Consider the following 16,441-nt stretch of genomic DNA (forward strand, 5'->3'; position numbering starts at 1 on the left):
CTTGAGTCTTCATTTAGTGCTGGTCCCCAGTGTGTTCTTAACTGTTGCCAGTTGCTCTTGTTCTAGGGATAATGCTAGAATGCTAAGGAAGGGTGAGGGAGGTGGAAAGGAGAAAATGTCCAGGACAAAATCAAAGTCCTCTCTCAACCTATCCTGCTGCCATATTGAAATCAATTCCTTCTCATCAATCCCTCTATGTCCTCTCTGCCATCAGACACAAGTTTAATTCTAACTAGCTAGAGGATTTTATATAGTCACAAAAGGGAGAGACAAAGTCCTTCAAACAGATTTAAATCAAACCGAGGGAAATATGTAGGCCTTGATCCTAAAGAGTGAACAAATCAAAATATATTCTTTTCTAATAAAAGTTTTAGAAGTAGCATTTTATCATGTATTTTAAGTAGAGTGGGGAATAATCTGTGTTGACCTATATTGAACAAATAAGCAAATAAGCGGTTAAGTATATATACAATTGTAAAGTCATTTGACTTCTATAAAGGAATTAAAGTAGCCCACTAAGGTCCTTTTCTTATTCCTCATTGTGTCATGGAGTTGATCTTCTGTTCTCCAAGATTTTTCCTCTAGAATGAATTCTGCAATTCCCTTCCAAGCAGGAAATATTTCAAATATTGGACTAATGATGGACTGTATGTATTATATCTGTTGTTCAAGTTTTATTAAATTCAAGCAATTAAGTGCATAGTATATTGCCGGACTTAAGGTTAGGAAGACCTAATTTCAAATCCTGCCTCAAACATTTACTAACTATGCATGTTATTTAACTTCCCTTGACTTCAGTTCCTTCTTCTCCAAAATGGGAGTACTAACATTAACCACCTTACAGGATTTTTGTAAAGAGTTCACGAGATAATATTTAAATGTTAAACATTATTTTCAGACATACTTTTCTGTCTATAAAATATGAAGTTTTTAGCTAGAGGAACTCTAGAAAATTCTTTAGTCACCTGAAACAGTTTTATCTGACAAGAATATTCATATTGATATGTTCATAAATCTATAAAATATTGAAGGAAATCAGATACTTTTTAAAAATTAAAATTAGCAAAGGATAGAACAAGCTAAATATGAATTATAACAATGATTTTCTGGAAATTCATAAAGAAAATATGATGGGTTCAATGTTACATTGCTGAAAAATGAATTAGAACTCAGTTCTCCCATAGTTTTAGTCTTGAGTTCTAGTCAGTGTATCATTAATGACTTTGAAACATTGATATACTAGATCAAAGCTTCTTAAACTGTGGTCGGGACCCCATATAGAGAATCATAACTGAATGTGGTGGTCAATAAATTATGATTTATTATCAGTAAATATTTGATTTGTATATCTATATTATGTGACTTGGGATCATATAAAAATTTCTCAGGTGAAAAGAGGTTGCAAATGGGAAAATGTTTAAGAAGCCCTTTATTAGATTACCAAAAAATAAAATGTCACAGTTAAAATGATAGGAGATTTCTAATCCAACCATCTCTTTTCCACTGAGTCCCATTCAATTCTATCTCATTGTTCTGCCATTTGTGTTCTATGACTCTTTCCAAAGCTCAGTTCCTTCCTTTTTAATCTAAAGTTTCCTCCAATATAAAATGTTTACTGCAGATCCTACAGTATTTTGGAAATCTAAAATTTGATATTCTATGTTCTCTAATCCTCTGGTTCTATAATTTAAAAATCTTACCATTTATATAGTACTTTCAGTTTTGCAAAGCATTTTATCTATGTTTTCTCATTTATTTTTATAATAATTCTGACATGGTTATTATCTCCATTTTACAAATAAGGAAATTGAACCTGACAAAGGCTATGCAATCATGTTCACCAACACAAGGCTTGTTAGGCTCTAAGGCAAGATTTAAGTTTGGATCTTTCTGACTTCAGGTGCAACACTTAATCCACTATAAAACCTAGCTGTCCCTCACATTCTAAATTCTCATTTCTAATGTCCATTTTAGCTTTGATATTGTGTGTTAAATGTCCTTTCCAACTCTGGCATTTTAAGTCTTAGTTCTAGGTTCCAATATTTCATCCTTTCCAACTATAAGATACAATTATTCTAAAGTCACATTAAAATGAAGTTTTTTGAATGATGACTTTCCTAAAGGAAGCTTTCACTTCTTTGTTCCTCAGACTATAGATCAGGGGGTTCAACATGGGGATCACTACTGTGTAGAACACAGATACCACTTTATCTTGATCCATTGAATAGCTAGAGCTGGGTCGCAGGTACATGAAAAGAATTGTCCCAAAGAAGATGGTGACGGCCAATAGATGAGAGGCACATGTAGAGAAGGCTTTGTATCTTCCTTCAGCTGTACGTATCCTCATAATGGCAACAATGACATATAGGTAAGAAACAAGGATAGTTAAGAGGCAGCTCAATTCATTAAAACTGGCAAAAGCAAAAATGACCAGTTCATTCACATGGGTGTCGAGCAGGAGAGTTTCAAGAGGGGTGGAGTATCACAGAAAAAATGATTGATGATATTAGAGTGGCAGAAGGACAACTTAAAGGTTAAGGTTGTGTGTATTGCTGCATTAACAAAACCTGCCAGATAAGTGACTGATACCAGTATGATATTGAACCTATGGGACATGGTGGTAGTATATAGTAGTGGAATGCAGATTGCCACATAGCGATCATATGCCATCACAGCTAGAAGAAACCCCTCAATGCCAGCAAAGGAACCAAAAAAGAAAAATTGAGTAGCACAACCACTCCATGAAATGACTGGCTTCTCCACCCAGAAGTTGATGAGCATGTTGGGTGTAATGACAGAGGTGTAACAAAAATCAACAAAGGACAAGTTCCCCAGAAAAAAATACATTGGGGTGTGAAGCTGTGAATCAAGTCCAATCAACAAAATCATCCCCAGGTTTCCCACTACACTGATTACATAGATCAAGAAGAAGACCCCAAAGAGGATGGTTTGCAGCTCTGGATGGTCAGTGAATCCCAGGAGGATGAAGTGTGTTACTGTGCTGTGATTACTCCAAACCATTGCCTCAGAAGAGGGATGTCTTCTACTGAATAAAGAAAGAAATGAGACATGTAAATAATTCAAGCAGAGAAGAATAAATGGCATGGAGAATTAAATGACTATTGAATTGAGAATTTCAGGACTTGAGTTTGAATTCTGATTCTATCATTTTCTATTGGTGTGATTTTAGGACAAATATCTTCAGCTCTAGTGGCATAAGTCTCTTGTCTATAAAACATATGGGGTTTGCCTCGAAAGCTCAAATATCTCTTTTCAATTGAAACCTGTGGTTGTAGATTAACTAATCTATCCCTTCTCATCCAATCAAGATATGGCTTCTAAATCACCCTGGACAAATAATAATTGCATCCATTTATTCCAATCTCAAAAGAGAAAAGCAAATTATTAGATAACTCCTATGGTTGACACTATTATATATAAAAATTTCAACATTTTATGACTTGCTTTTATGTGTATTTTTTAAAGGTTTAATCTAAATATATTGCTCTTAAAGCAGTTTCAGATAGTATTAAGTGGAATTAATATTAATTTGATCTATTTGGAATCAGACATCCATTTCTATTAAAAACATTAGAGCATAAGGATAAAGGGAGCTTTGTTAAAATAATAAACAATATCTATCTAAAACTTACAGCAAGCATTATTCATAGTGGAAAGAAACCAGACTTATTCCCAATAAAATCAGGGGTGATAAAAAGGATGCCCATTATCTCCCTTAATATTCAAAATTGTACTAGAAATGTTGGCTTTAGCAATAAGAAAAGAAAAATAAATTAAAGGAATTAGAATAGGCATTAAGGAAATAAAACTATCACTCTTTGTAGATGATCTGATAATAACCTTACACAATCATCCAGAAATCTACTAGAAACAATTCACAGCTTTAGCAAAGTTGCAAGATATAAAATAAACCTAGACAAATCATCTGCATTTCAGCAAGAGACAGAAAGAGAAATTCCACTTAAAATTACTGTAGACAAAATAAAGTCTTGGGGATCTACTGCCAAGACAAAACCAAGAACTATCATGAACAGAATTACAAAGCAAATCTCACACAACTAAAGTCAGATCTAAACAACTGGGAAAATATCATCTGCTCAAGGGTAGGCTGAGCAAATATAATAAACATAATAATTCTACCTAACTTTATCTACTTTTTCAGTGCCATACCAAACAAATTGCCAAAAAATTATTTTGCAGAGCTAGAAAAAATAACAACAAAACACATCTGGAAGAAGAAAAGTTCAAAAATATAAAGGGAATTAATGGAAAAAAAATACAAAGGATGGTGGCGGAGCAGTACCAAACCTAAAACTTTAATATAGAGCAGCAATCATCAAAACCATTTAGTATTGGGTAAGAAATGGAATGGTGGATCAACAGAATAGATTAGATACATAGAATTCAATAATGAACGTTTATAGCAATCTAGTATTTGATAAACCCACAAATTCCAGCTTTTGTAATAAGAACTCACTCACTCACTATTTGACAAAAATTGCTTGGAATTTTTCTTGGAAAATAATATGTCAGAAACTCAGTATAGAACTATATCTCACACCCCATACCAAAATAAGGTCAAAATGGATACATGATTTGGGCATAAAGGATGATACCATAAACAAAGTCAAACAAGGGATAATTTAGTTACCAGATTTTGGAGAAGGGAGGAATTTATGATCAAAGAAAAACTAGAGAACATTATAAAAGTCAAAATGGACGACTTTAATTACATTAAATTAAAAAGATTTTGCACAAAGTCAACAGGAACAAGATTGAAAGAGAAATTAAAACTGGGAAAAATATTTATAGCCAGTGTTTCTAGTAAAGGTATCATTTCTGAAATATATTTAAAACCTGTCAAATTTATAAGAATAAAAATCATTCCCCAATTGATAAATTGTCACAGGATATGAACAGATAGTTTTCACATGATGAAATTAAAGTCATCTATAGATATTTGAAAAAAATGCTCTAAATCACTATTGATTAGAGAAATGCAAATTAAAACAACTCTGAAGTACCATTTCACACCTCTTACATTAGCTGAAAGAAAAGATAATGATAAATGTTGGAAAGGATAGGGGAAAACTGGGACACTACTGTAGAACTGGTGGAATTGTGAAATAATCCAACCATTCTGGAGAGCTATTTGGAACTATGTCCAAAGAACTATAAAACATTGCATATCCTTTGACCCAGCAATGTCATTGTTGGTCTATATCCCAAGGAAATCTTAAAGGAAAGTCAAGGACACACATGTGCAAAAATGTTTGTAGCAGTTCTTTTTTGCTGTAGCAAAGAATTAGAATCTGGTTATCACTGACCCACAGATCTAGGACTATTCTAAGATCAGAAGACTTTAGAATCATTGTTAGACATTGTTAGAACAATAGCACTCTAAGATCAGAGGGCCACAGGATCCCTAATATATCTTTCCTAAAGTCCAAGGGAAGAAATATTATATTATATTATTATATATCTAGGCCAGAAGATTTTTACAATCATTGATGGACAGACTGTTAGAACTATAATACTCTAAAGTCAGGAGGACCTTGGGAACACTGATTCTAAAGCCAAAAGACTTTAGAATCAATGACAGATTGTAAGAACAGAAGAAATCTAAGGTGTGTGTGGGGAACTTCCTTACTGCTGTTTTCCCTAGAAGCTATTCTCCATCAAGTCTATATTAATGTAGGGAGTTTCTTCCTAAGAAGTTCCCTACATCCTGAAGTCACAGGTCCATATTGTAAAAATCCAATTAAAAGGACACATAACAAAATGCTAGGTGATAGCAAGTTACAAAGATTTTTAGCAATCAAAGAGGGGATGAAAAAGGTCTTCCTGGAGAAAGTCACAGTTAAATTCAACTTTTAAAAGATGGATACAAATTCAACAACTGAAGACAGAAAAAGAAGATCTCATGGATAGAAATACAATGAGTAAATATTTTGGTGGAGTGGGTTAATCAATGGAAAGAGCACAAGATTTGGAGTCCGAGAACATGGATTTGAATCTGGCCTCTGCTACCTAAGCAATATGTAGTTGGGCAAGTCATCCAGCCATTCTGAGACTCATATGAAAAATGAGCTGTATATGAAGGGATTATATTGGATGTGCTATAATGTCCCTGCAGTTTTAAATTTATAATACCCAAATGAGAGACAATAATGTCTGTGAAGGTGGAGAGGAAACAAAGTTGGATCTAAACTGTAGAAGACCTTGCATACCAGATCTTGTAAAAATAATAATAATAATAAAAGTAAGGGAGGAAAAGAATTGTTGATGTTTATGAATAGAGAAGTCTTGTTCAACAACTGTATTGTTGGTGGCTCTTGAGTGAGTTCTTTCAACTCTTAGTCTCAATTCTTTATCTTTTAAATAATGATAATAATAGCATTTATCTCAAAAAATCCTTATTAGGTTCAGTAAACAAAATATAAGTAAAAGACTTTGCAAATACAAATACTGAAGTTCTATATAAATGTAATGTCTTTTGTGGCGATTGTGTGATTTTCTAAAAAAAAAAAAAATGGAAAAAATGGAAAGCCTCTGAAAATAAGGAAATACTTTATATCCTTAACACATAGCGAAGTGTGCTATGCACACCATCTATATTTAATAAATATTTGTTGAATGAATGAATCCTCCCAACAGTGACTAGTCCAATGAAGAGAACCATTTCTCATATTAATGGTGAATTCTACTTATCCAGATACAGCTAGCCATATCCCTTAACATTACCAGTGTAGATGCCACCTCTCTCTTTCAAATTTTATATATTCTTCATCATCTTCTCAGAGTTATGTTTTTTTTTCACATATATCCTACATCCATATGATGCCCTAATGACCAGCTGAGAACATAGAAGCAAAAAACGTGTTCAAAAGCTATTTGATTCACATAACACTAATTAATTAATTCAATTTCTTTCCACTGACTCATTGTTTTGACTGGTTATTTTTTGGCAGAGTGGTGTAGATTGAGGATTGAGAAATGGTCTTTGAATTAGCACACCAGGATTCAAGCCCTTGTTCACAGCTATGAAAGAGGTCTAGTTTGTAGGATGCTGGACTGGATTTAGCATAAAGACAACTTGTTTCTACATCAATCATTTAAGTGTCAGTTATTGAGCTGTGAACTCAAGATTCAAAGACAAAAGTAAGACAGTCTACATTCAGGCAATGTATATTATAGGCTCAGAGATATTAAATTATTTGTCCATAATATCGTTATTAGCAAATTTCACATGTCAGAATTAGAATATGTGCATGTATTTGTATAATTATGTTATATATGAGAAAGGGAAGAAGAGAAAGATGGGAAGCTTAGAAAAGAGGAAGAGAAAAAAGAGAAAGAAAGAAAAGAAAGTGAGAGAGGGAAAAAATTAAGAAAGAAGGAAGAGGAGAGACAGAGAGAGGCAGAGACAGAGACAGAGAGATATATTCAAGGAAATACAAAGTGATTTGAGTGAAAGACATTAATAGCTTAGTAGGGAATAAAATAGAAGTAAAACTCAGGCAAGATCACATGTAGAAGGTGATATTAAAAATGGGTCTTCCCAAGTTCAAAACTGGCCTCAGAATTTAACACTTCCTAGCTGTGTGACCCTGGGCAAGTCACTTGACCCCAATTACTGCAGCAAAAAAAGAAAAAGAAAAAAAAATGGGTCTTGATGGATGCTCGAAATTTCAAGAGATGAAGATGAAGAGAAAATATATCCATGCATGCGGGAAGGAGAAATATTAACTAGTGCAAAGCCATGGTGATAGGAGAAGGAATATTATCTAGGTCAGTTTGCCTGAAACACAGATTATATAGGGGGAGTAAAGTGTTATGTGGATAGAAAGGCTGTTGAAACCAGATTGCAAAGGACTTCAAATGATAAATGTCCTTCAGGTAACAGGGAATTACTGAGTTTGTTGAGTAGAGGAGTAACATATAATATTGTGTTTTAGAAGAATCAGTTTAGCATCTTTGGAAAAAATAATTGGAAAGAGTAGATATTTGTGTCATGGAAAACAATAAAAGAAAATAATCAAGTGAAAAGTAATGAAGATTTGAACTAAGTGATTTTGTGGATAGAGAAAAGGGAGTATTTAGAAAATATCTTTTAAAAATAACATTTAAAGGATTTGGTGAGTAGCTGCATAAAGTGAGGGAGAATGAGAGTTAAGGATGATACCAAGATTTGAAACTAGTCACTGGAAGAAGAGTGATGCCCTTGGCTACAAAAAAAGTTTTGGAAAAGGCAATTTTGGGGAAAGGAATATTAAAGATGTTTATAAAAAATATACTTCAAAATTTCCAATTAATTTTGGCTGATGCAAAACTGGATATTAGGAGAGAGAATAGAATTGTGTATATAGAGCTGGATGTCACTAATGATGATGAGCCCATATGAAATGAAGATGAAGAAATAGAATATAAAGCAAGGGAAAATGAAGAAGGAAGAATAAAGACAGAGTCATGGGATCTCAGAGCAGTGAAGACTCATGTCATGGATGAAAAACCAACAAAAAAGACTGGATATCAGTCAGATAGGAAAAGAATTAAGGGAAACTAATGTTACAAAAAATGTTACAAAAGCTTCCAGAAGGAAAGAGTGTCCAGCAGCATACACTACTACAGGAAAGTTGAAGAGGATAAGCATTGCAAAAAAAAAAAAAAATCATCAGATTTGGCTTTAGTTTTTCAGTTAAATGAAAAAGCCAAAATTCAGATTGTAGAAGATTTACAAGAAAGTGGAAGGATAGGAGTGTGGATGCACCAAGTTTAGACAACTTCTTCAAAGGAGCTTGGTTGAAAAAAGGAGGAAATACAAAAGAGAATAGCCATTAAGTTAGTAGGACCTAAGGAGAATATTTTGTTTTGTTTTAATGATGATCAAGAAATGTGTGTGTGTGTGTGTGTGTGTGTGTGTGTGTGTGTGTGTGTGTGTGTGTGTGTGTGCTTGTAGCTAGCAGGAAAATAGTCAATGAGAGATGAAAGGGAAAGAGATTATAGTTATATGGTCTGCTTTAAAAGATGGAAGGGAGTATTATAAAAGTACATGTATTGATCTTTGCAAGCACAGGCCATCTCTTTATCAAATATAAAAATAGAGGAATAAAGAATGGAGGATTATATTAAGGGCTATGAGATGAAGAAAAGTAGAATATGAAACCAAGTCTTCAATTGGGGTAGTGGCAATTGGAAGGACAATATAATAGGAGAGGCTTAATGAGAGAAGATAAATTCTAAGCTTTCATCTAGTTCTGACCATCCTTTATTTTAAGTTCTCTGATTCACTATAGCCCATGTCCTAATGTCTCTTTCAAATCTAACATTCTATGTTGTGTGTTTTAAGGTTCCAGCTCTAACATTATTTAGTGTGTTCTATGCTCTAAAGTTTTTGTCTAAGTTCCATTTATGTTTTAAGGCTTTACCTAAGCAATTTGAGTTCATGAAGCTAACTTAAGGTTTCTTCTTATTTCTACTTTATACATCTTGGACAAGACAATCGTTCCTGTTTCCTATGGAGAAACTTTTTGCTCTGGTAGCATTAAAATCAAATAATATTTGCCCCTGCCTAGTGTGTCCATAAAAAAGATCTATTGAGCCCAGAAAGCCTTCAATTACCTCTAAATCTGTGGAATATGAAATAAACACATGGATCTCCTTTGGCAGCACCTGAATCTTCTGTTCAGGGGGTCCCAGATGTAATGTATGAATAACAGGTTGATCTGTTCACTGAGATCTGGTCACTGAATTGATTAAAGAGTAGGATTCACTCTTACTGGTCCTTCTACAATAAAAGGACCTTAATAAGGATGCTGTTAGTCCTTTGAGACATGGTCTCTGAAGAATCTTGGCTTCAGTGATCTGAAGTGTTAATCAATGGTAATTAAAATGTATAGCTAATGCTGAGTTGTAGTCTCTCCAGTGACTTTATTAGTTGGTTAGGGAAATTAAGGAAGAAGGGAAGGTAGAATGCACTAGTGCTTTGAGGGCACCACTAAATCCTTCCCTATAGAAATAGTGTCACATTGATCTCTTCTTGATTCCAAGCTTTTCCATAGGATAAGAACCAAATGGTCTTTAGATCTTTTTAAATTGAATCAGTGATCTCATGAAATGAATATATGATTCTGGTCACCTGGTTTCTTAACCTTTGCTAAGGTGTGACAATAAAGTAGAGACCCACTTCATAAATCCTTCAAAATCAGGCATGTAATGATAAATATCTAATATAATAATACTTACAGTACATGTCTCTCCAGCTTCTTCTGGGGTTCTAATGCACATAGCTATATAGTATGCATATTTGCAACATTTGTATAATATAATATATGCAAATACTCTAACTTATATGTTTCATATATACTATATGTAGATTAAATATAATGTCTTTAAATCCCTTCATTGTGATTCAGGTATTAATTGAATACTAATGATTATTATTTAAGTTCTACTTTCTTAAAATATGGTTTGCAACCCCATATAGGGTTTCATAACTGAACATGGAGGTTGTAAATTATGATTTTTTATAAGTAAGTTATTTTATACCTATTTTAATATATCTAGTGTCACATAAAATTTAGGGAGGGGGGGGCAAAAGGGTTCACAAATAGAATAAGTTTAAGAAGTCCAAGTCTCTAGCTTGGAGAAAATTACCTTGCCCTTATATCTAATTCTTTGGGTGAAGAAAACTGTCATCAAGAATGATAATAAGAGGTCCTTATGCATGAACTCATGAAGATGATCTGGAAAATAGAAGAGTGAGGGCAATCCCTGTGAAAGACATACTAGGCCACAAGAAAACAAGTTAGTAAGAGTGACTTTTTACTCTTATTTCCTATAAGCCCTTCCCACACATAGGTAAGAAGTTCAATGAAATCACAATAAATGGTGAATCCTTTGATCAGAATAATAATGGGTTATTTTGTTCATTGATAGAGGTGTTCCAGCATAGGCTGGACCATTACTTCCGTATTACTTATATTGAGATTGTTGCGCTGAATTTGAGGATGGAGAAGATGACATAAGATAATACCCCTGAGAACTATATGCCATGTCAGAGAGATTATCAGGACCAATTCTGTCATTTTACAGATAGAGAAGCCAATCCAGAGAAATGATGTGATTTTACTAAAGATACACTAAAAATAAATAACATGGTTAAAAATCAAAACCCATACCCCTAGAATTCAAATCTAATGTTCTTTTCATCTGACTAAAATCAAAGTTTCTTCTTATGTTAAAATATTATAAATCCTCCATTGAATACTTAATAGAATCTAAAATAAGACATTATAAAATGCTTTATTTTCATCTTAAAAGTGCTCATTTTCTTGATATAGTTTAATAAAGGCAAACAGATACAGAATTCCAAGCTTTTATTTATTAGCAGAACTTGACCCTATTAGCAAAGCCGACCAAAAGACCCTGATAAGGAGGCACAGCTCCTTTTTATAAGCATAGAACACAGAACAGAAAAGGGTAGGTGAGGAAAAATACAATGGGTTATAGAATAGACAAGACAAGGACTAAAATGAGTGGTTACATTACCACTTTTCTTGTGGAGCCAACAACCATCTACATCCTAGAGGATGGCTTGATTGATTTATAGGACCTATCTTTAGCCTGAGGCTATTTGTAATTGACCAAAGATAGCAGACTCCCTTGCTTCTAAAAAGGAGAAAAAAATCATTTTTAATTAGTCAAAAATGGGCAAAGAAGTCCAGTATATCTTGTGGAAATGCACTAGATCATCTTGTATGTCTTAAAAAATAACATACAAATGTCATGGAGTTTCTTTTTGAAGCTGAAGTCATGAGGGATAAGTTTTTTTTAAACAAAATCAGAGGAATAAATGAACTCCTATGGTCAAGAAATGTTCATTGTTTGCATCTACCTGAAAGAATAGATACTGGACTAGATTCCTTGTGTTCCCCTGAATTCCTCAAGGAAAACAGATTTTCCTGAGGCTAGAATAGAACAATGGTTAGTAGGAGAACTGGATTTTTAAACTTAATTCATTTCAGGTCAGCTGAATTTTTGAACCAAGTGCAGAGATAAAGAACTATAACTTGGGCAGTTATAGGACAAAATCAATTGATTATTAGTAGAACCAAGAAAACATACTGAATCAATTTAATTTTCTTATGATGGTACTTAGATATCCATACTGTAAGAATAATGGTAAAATGAATTATTCTATATTATAACCTTAGTTGGAGTTAATTTTTGACTGTGTGTGTGTGTGTGTGTGTGTGTGTGTAAGTGTGTACATCCTTCTGTCTGAATGGTATTATTCTGGGGGAGAAGGGGAAAGTTGGATGAATTGATTAAGGAAATTTTTCTTAAAGAAGAAATTTTTGAAAGACAGAATTATAGAGGAAGGAGATCACCAATTTCCTGATACATGATATTATATCATAGAAGCATCAAGCTTCTAGTCTAAAAAGAATAAAACTTGTTAAGTGGCATAGAGCAAATATCATGAAGAGGAAGATTGCTGGAGGCCCTCACAAAAATAGCTTGTATTTCATACACCAACCAAAAGGAGTTACCTATAGTTGTGACTCTTATGGTTTTACTCTGGCTTAGTCCTGCTTCCTCGTAGAATTTGTTTCTAAAATCAATCAATATGATTATATTACCTTCTCTTTGTTAATCTTTTTTATACTGAACTTGGATAGAAAGAGAAAGTAGTATGATCATATCGATTGATTGAGAGGGTAAATTATGGAGGGGTTAGAAAATGATTACAACAAGCAAGATAATCCTACTTCTTAAGTAAGACAATTAGATAGATAACTCCTTTAGGCTACTCAGTGCTAGGGATGGTAAGAACTAAATTGGGCCCTGCTACCTGGACAATTATCCTCATCTACTAAGAATGAAACAGAAATAAAGAAAACGAGGACTCATTGGGAATAGCAGCCTCTTGTATATTACTGAAAGATTGGTGAAGATGACTTAAGTCCTGTGTCTTTTCAAGATCTTCTTCAAGGCATCTTTCACATCCTTATTCTTTAAGCTGTATATAAGAGGATTTAACATTGGGATGATCACTGTGTAAAACACAGACACTACTTTGTCTTGTTGCATTGAATAACTGGAGGTGGGACGTAAGTACATGAAGAGAATAGTCCCAAAGAAAATGGTGACAGCTGTGAGGTGGGAGGCACAGGTGGAAAAAGCTTTGCTCCTGCCCTCGGCAGATCGCATCCTCAAGATGGTGACAAGAATGAAGAGATAAGAGATGAGTACCATGAGCACGCAACTGATGACATTGAAACTTGAGAAAGCCATAATGACAATTCCATTGATATGAGTGTCCGAACAAGAGAGTTTTAGGAGGGGTGGTGTATCACAGTAGAAATGGTTGATCTTATTAGAGGCACAGAAAGACAGCTTGAAAGTCATCCCTGTATGGACAGCTGCATTCCCAAAGCCAGCAAGGAATGTGGTGGCTACCAACATAAAGCAAACCTTTTCAGACATGATGACTGAATATAAAAGTGGATAGCAGATGGCCACATAGCGATCATATGCCATCACAGCCAAGAGGAAACACTCAGTACCTAAAAATGATCCAAAAAAGTAAAACTGAGCAGCACAGCCATTTTTAGAGATAACCTTGTTGTCAGCCAAGAGGTTCACCAGCATCTTGGGAGTGACAGCAGAGGAGTAGCAGGCATCCACAAAGGAAAGGCTACTGAGCAAGAAGTACATTGGGGTGTGAAGTCTAGAATCTATTGTGATCAGTATTATCATGCCCAGATTGCCCATCATGGTGGCCATGTAGATGAAGAAGAATACTACAAAGAGGATAGGCTTTAACTCAGGATCATCTGAGAGTCCTAAAAGAACAAAGTATTTCACTTCTGTTTGATTTTCCACTTCACTTCCATCCATTCATGCTGTAACAAAAGAGAAGACAGATCAGTAATTATAATAGTTAGCATTGTATAGCAATCAAAAGTTTAAAAAAGTGTTTAATATGTGTATTAAAAAAAACTTTTAATTAAAACAACTCTGAGTATCACCTCACACTTCTCAGACTGGCTAAGATGACAGGAAAAAATAATGATAAATGTTGGAGGGAATGTGGGAAAACTGGAGCACTGGGGCATTGTTGGTGGAGTTGTGAAATAATCCAACCATTTTGGAGAGCAATGTGGAACTATGCTCAAAGGGCTATTAAGCTATGCATACCTTTTGACTCAGCAGTACCATTTCTGGGTTTTATACCAAGAAAATCGTAAAGCAGGGAAAAGAACTGTGTGGTACAAACCCCACTGGTTCAAATAAATCAAATAAATTAAGGAGATTTCTCAAAATAAAAGCAGAAAAGAATTGTATTATGATTTTGTGATAAAGGGCATCTCTCTCCCCACAAGCAGTGAGATAAGGTGAGGCAAGGCCCAATAAAGAAACAGGACTTATAGGGGCCTAGGCTAATCCTCCCTATAGGCTGGATCTTTGCCCTGATTAGCCAGGACAAATGACCTCACATCTGAGTCATAAATGAGGAAAAACTTTCAATCCAACAACATTTTTAGAATTACTAAATTACTTTATATGGGAGTTTCATGTTTCAATGACAAGATGGTCCCAGCTTAGTCTCACAAAGAAAAGGTCCCTTCCTTACAAATCATTTGATCCCTGGAAATAGAAAGCTGGCCCTGGGGTCCAGCTGACCTTCACTCAATTTTTACAACACTGTCTCCATCTTGTGAGAAAATGTTTATAGCAGCTCTTGTTGTCATAGTAAAGAATTGCAAAAGTAATGGATGCCCATCAATTGGGAAATGGTTGGACAAGTTGTAGTACATAAAGGCAGTAAAAATCAATGAAAAAGCTGACTTTACAAAGGCCTGGAAAGATTTACATGAACTGATGCAGAATGAAACAAGCAGAACCATGCAGGAATACACAATAACAGCAAGAATGTACAATCATCAACTAGGAATGACTTGGTTCTTCTTAGTGTTTCAGTGATCCAATATAGATCCCAATAGACTTTGGACAAAAAAATACCATCTTTATCCAGAAAAAGAATTAAGGAAACTGAATGTAAATCAACACATGATTTGTTCACTTCTTTTTTCTGATTTTTTAAAATTTCTCCCATGGTTTTCACCTGTTGCTCTGATGTTTCTATCCCAATATGATTCATAAATCAATACTATAATAAAAAATCTTTACTTACATATTTACAAAGAGCTTTCTGTAATAGACACATATTGACTTATATGTTCTCTCATTTGAACCCCTCAATAATTCTAGTAATATTTAATCTCCATTTATAGAAAACAAAATTTAGCTGAAAGAGATTAAATGGCTTTCCCAGAGTTACACACTTAGAAAATTTTGAGATAATCAGATCTTTCAGAATACAAGTTCAGCATTCTATGAATTGTGCCATGAAGATATCTACTTTATTCAAATATGCCACTTTCTAATCAACATTTCTAGCTTAGTTCTCACTTTTGAGCTTCCACTTCAAACAACTGTTGGCAGATCATTCATTCACCAAGTAGATACTGTGTTTACCTGCTAAGTGCTGGATGATACAAAGCTTGGAAAAGAAATTATAATCTAGATAACACATTAGATAAACTATTGATCTTGGAATAGGGAAGATGAGTTCAAATCCCATCTCACAATCTTACTGGCTACATTTCTTGGATAAGTAACCTTACTGCTCTCAGTCTGAATATTTTTTTATCTATAAAATGAAAATAACAATAATATTTCTTACCTCACAGAACTTTTGTGAAAATTAAATGAATTAATATACAAGGTAACATAAAACTCAAAATCTTCTACAAATATTGTCATCAATATATTATCATTATTGTTATTATTATTATTAAGATAGGAATTCAAAACTTCTCTCCTTTGCTGACTACTTTTAATTAAAATTCCAAAACCAAATTTATCATCGTTCCTCTTAGACATATCATACTTCTAAGGTCACTATTTCTGTCAATGACAGAACCACCATTTACTCTATTTCCCATCATCAAAATCTCCTGGTAATTTTTGACTGTTTCCTTCCTATTCTTCATCCCTTGGGATGGTAAGTGGTGCAGTGATTTGAGTTCTGAGTTTTGAGTCAAAAAAAAAAAAAAAAAGCCTGCATTCAAATTCTGTCATTGGCATGTATGGGTATTGTGGCCAACACAATAAATGGGCTAGTGGTGATTGAAAATAAGGAGGCAGGGTTGCTGATGATGTAATAAAGGCATTTAATGAGAGAAGATATTTTGCTTATATATCTTAAAATCATATGTTACTATGAAAAACATTGTTCTGTAACCAACCCTGGTTTCTATTTTCTGTGATCTAATTCTCTGAAGCATGTTGTTTGTTTCTAGGGACTATCTTATTTAAAGTTGACAATGTCCCAGTAATTGTGTCAGGA

At 34.0% G+C, this 16,441-nt stretch overlaps 2 protein-coding genes across 2 annotated transcripts; both read right to left on the reverse strand.

Moving 5' to 3' along the window:
* Nucleotides 1-2,086: 2,086 nt before the first annotated feature.
* On the reverse strand, nt 2,087-3,021 carry LOC127540896 (olfactory receptor 1020-like). The gene is given in 2 exon segments (XM_051965845.1): nt 2,087-2,454; nt 2,457-3,021. Coding segments are annotated over 2 exon segments (933 nt in total).
* A 9,963-nt stretch (nt 3,022-12,984) lies between these two features.
* Nucleotides 12,985-13,926, reverse strand: LOC127541589 (olfactory receptor 1020-like). The gene has a single exon (XM_051966813.1). It carries the CDS (start codon nt 13,924-13,926, stop codon nt 12,985-12,987), a length of 942 nt encoding a protein of 313 aa, XP_051822773.1.
* Between the last annotated feature and the right edge of the window lie 2,515 nt (nt 13,927-16,441).

Source organism: Antechinus flavipes, chromosome 6 (assembly GCF_016432865.1).
Source record: "Antechinus flavipes isolate AdamAnt ecotype Samford, QLD, Australia chromosome 6, AdamAnt_v2, whole genome shotgun sequence".
NCBI lineage: Eukaryota > Metazoa > Chordata > Mammalia > Dasyuromorphia > Dasyuridae > Antechinus > Antechinus flavipes.

Excerpts from the sequence above, each read along its gene's own strand:
- LOC127541589 (XM_051966813.1), bottom strand. The coding sequence starts at position 13,926 with ATGGATGGAAGTGAAGTGGAAAATCAAACAGAAGTGAAATACTTTGTT.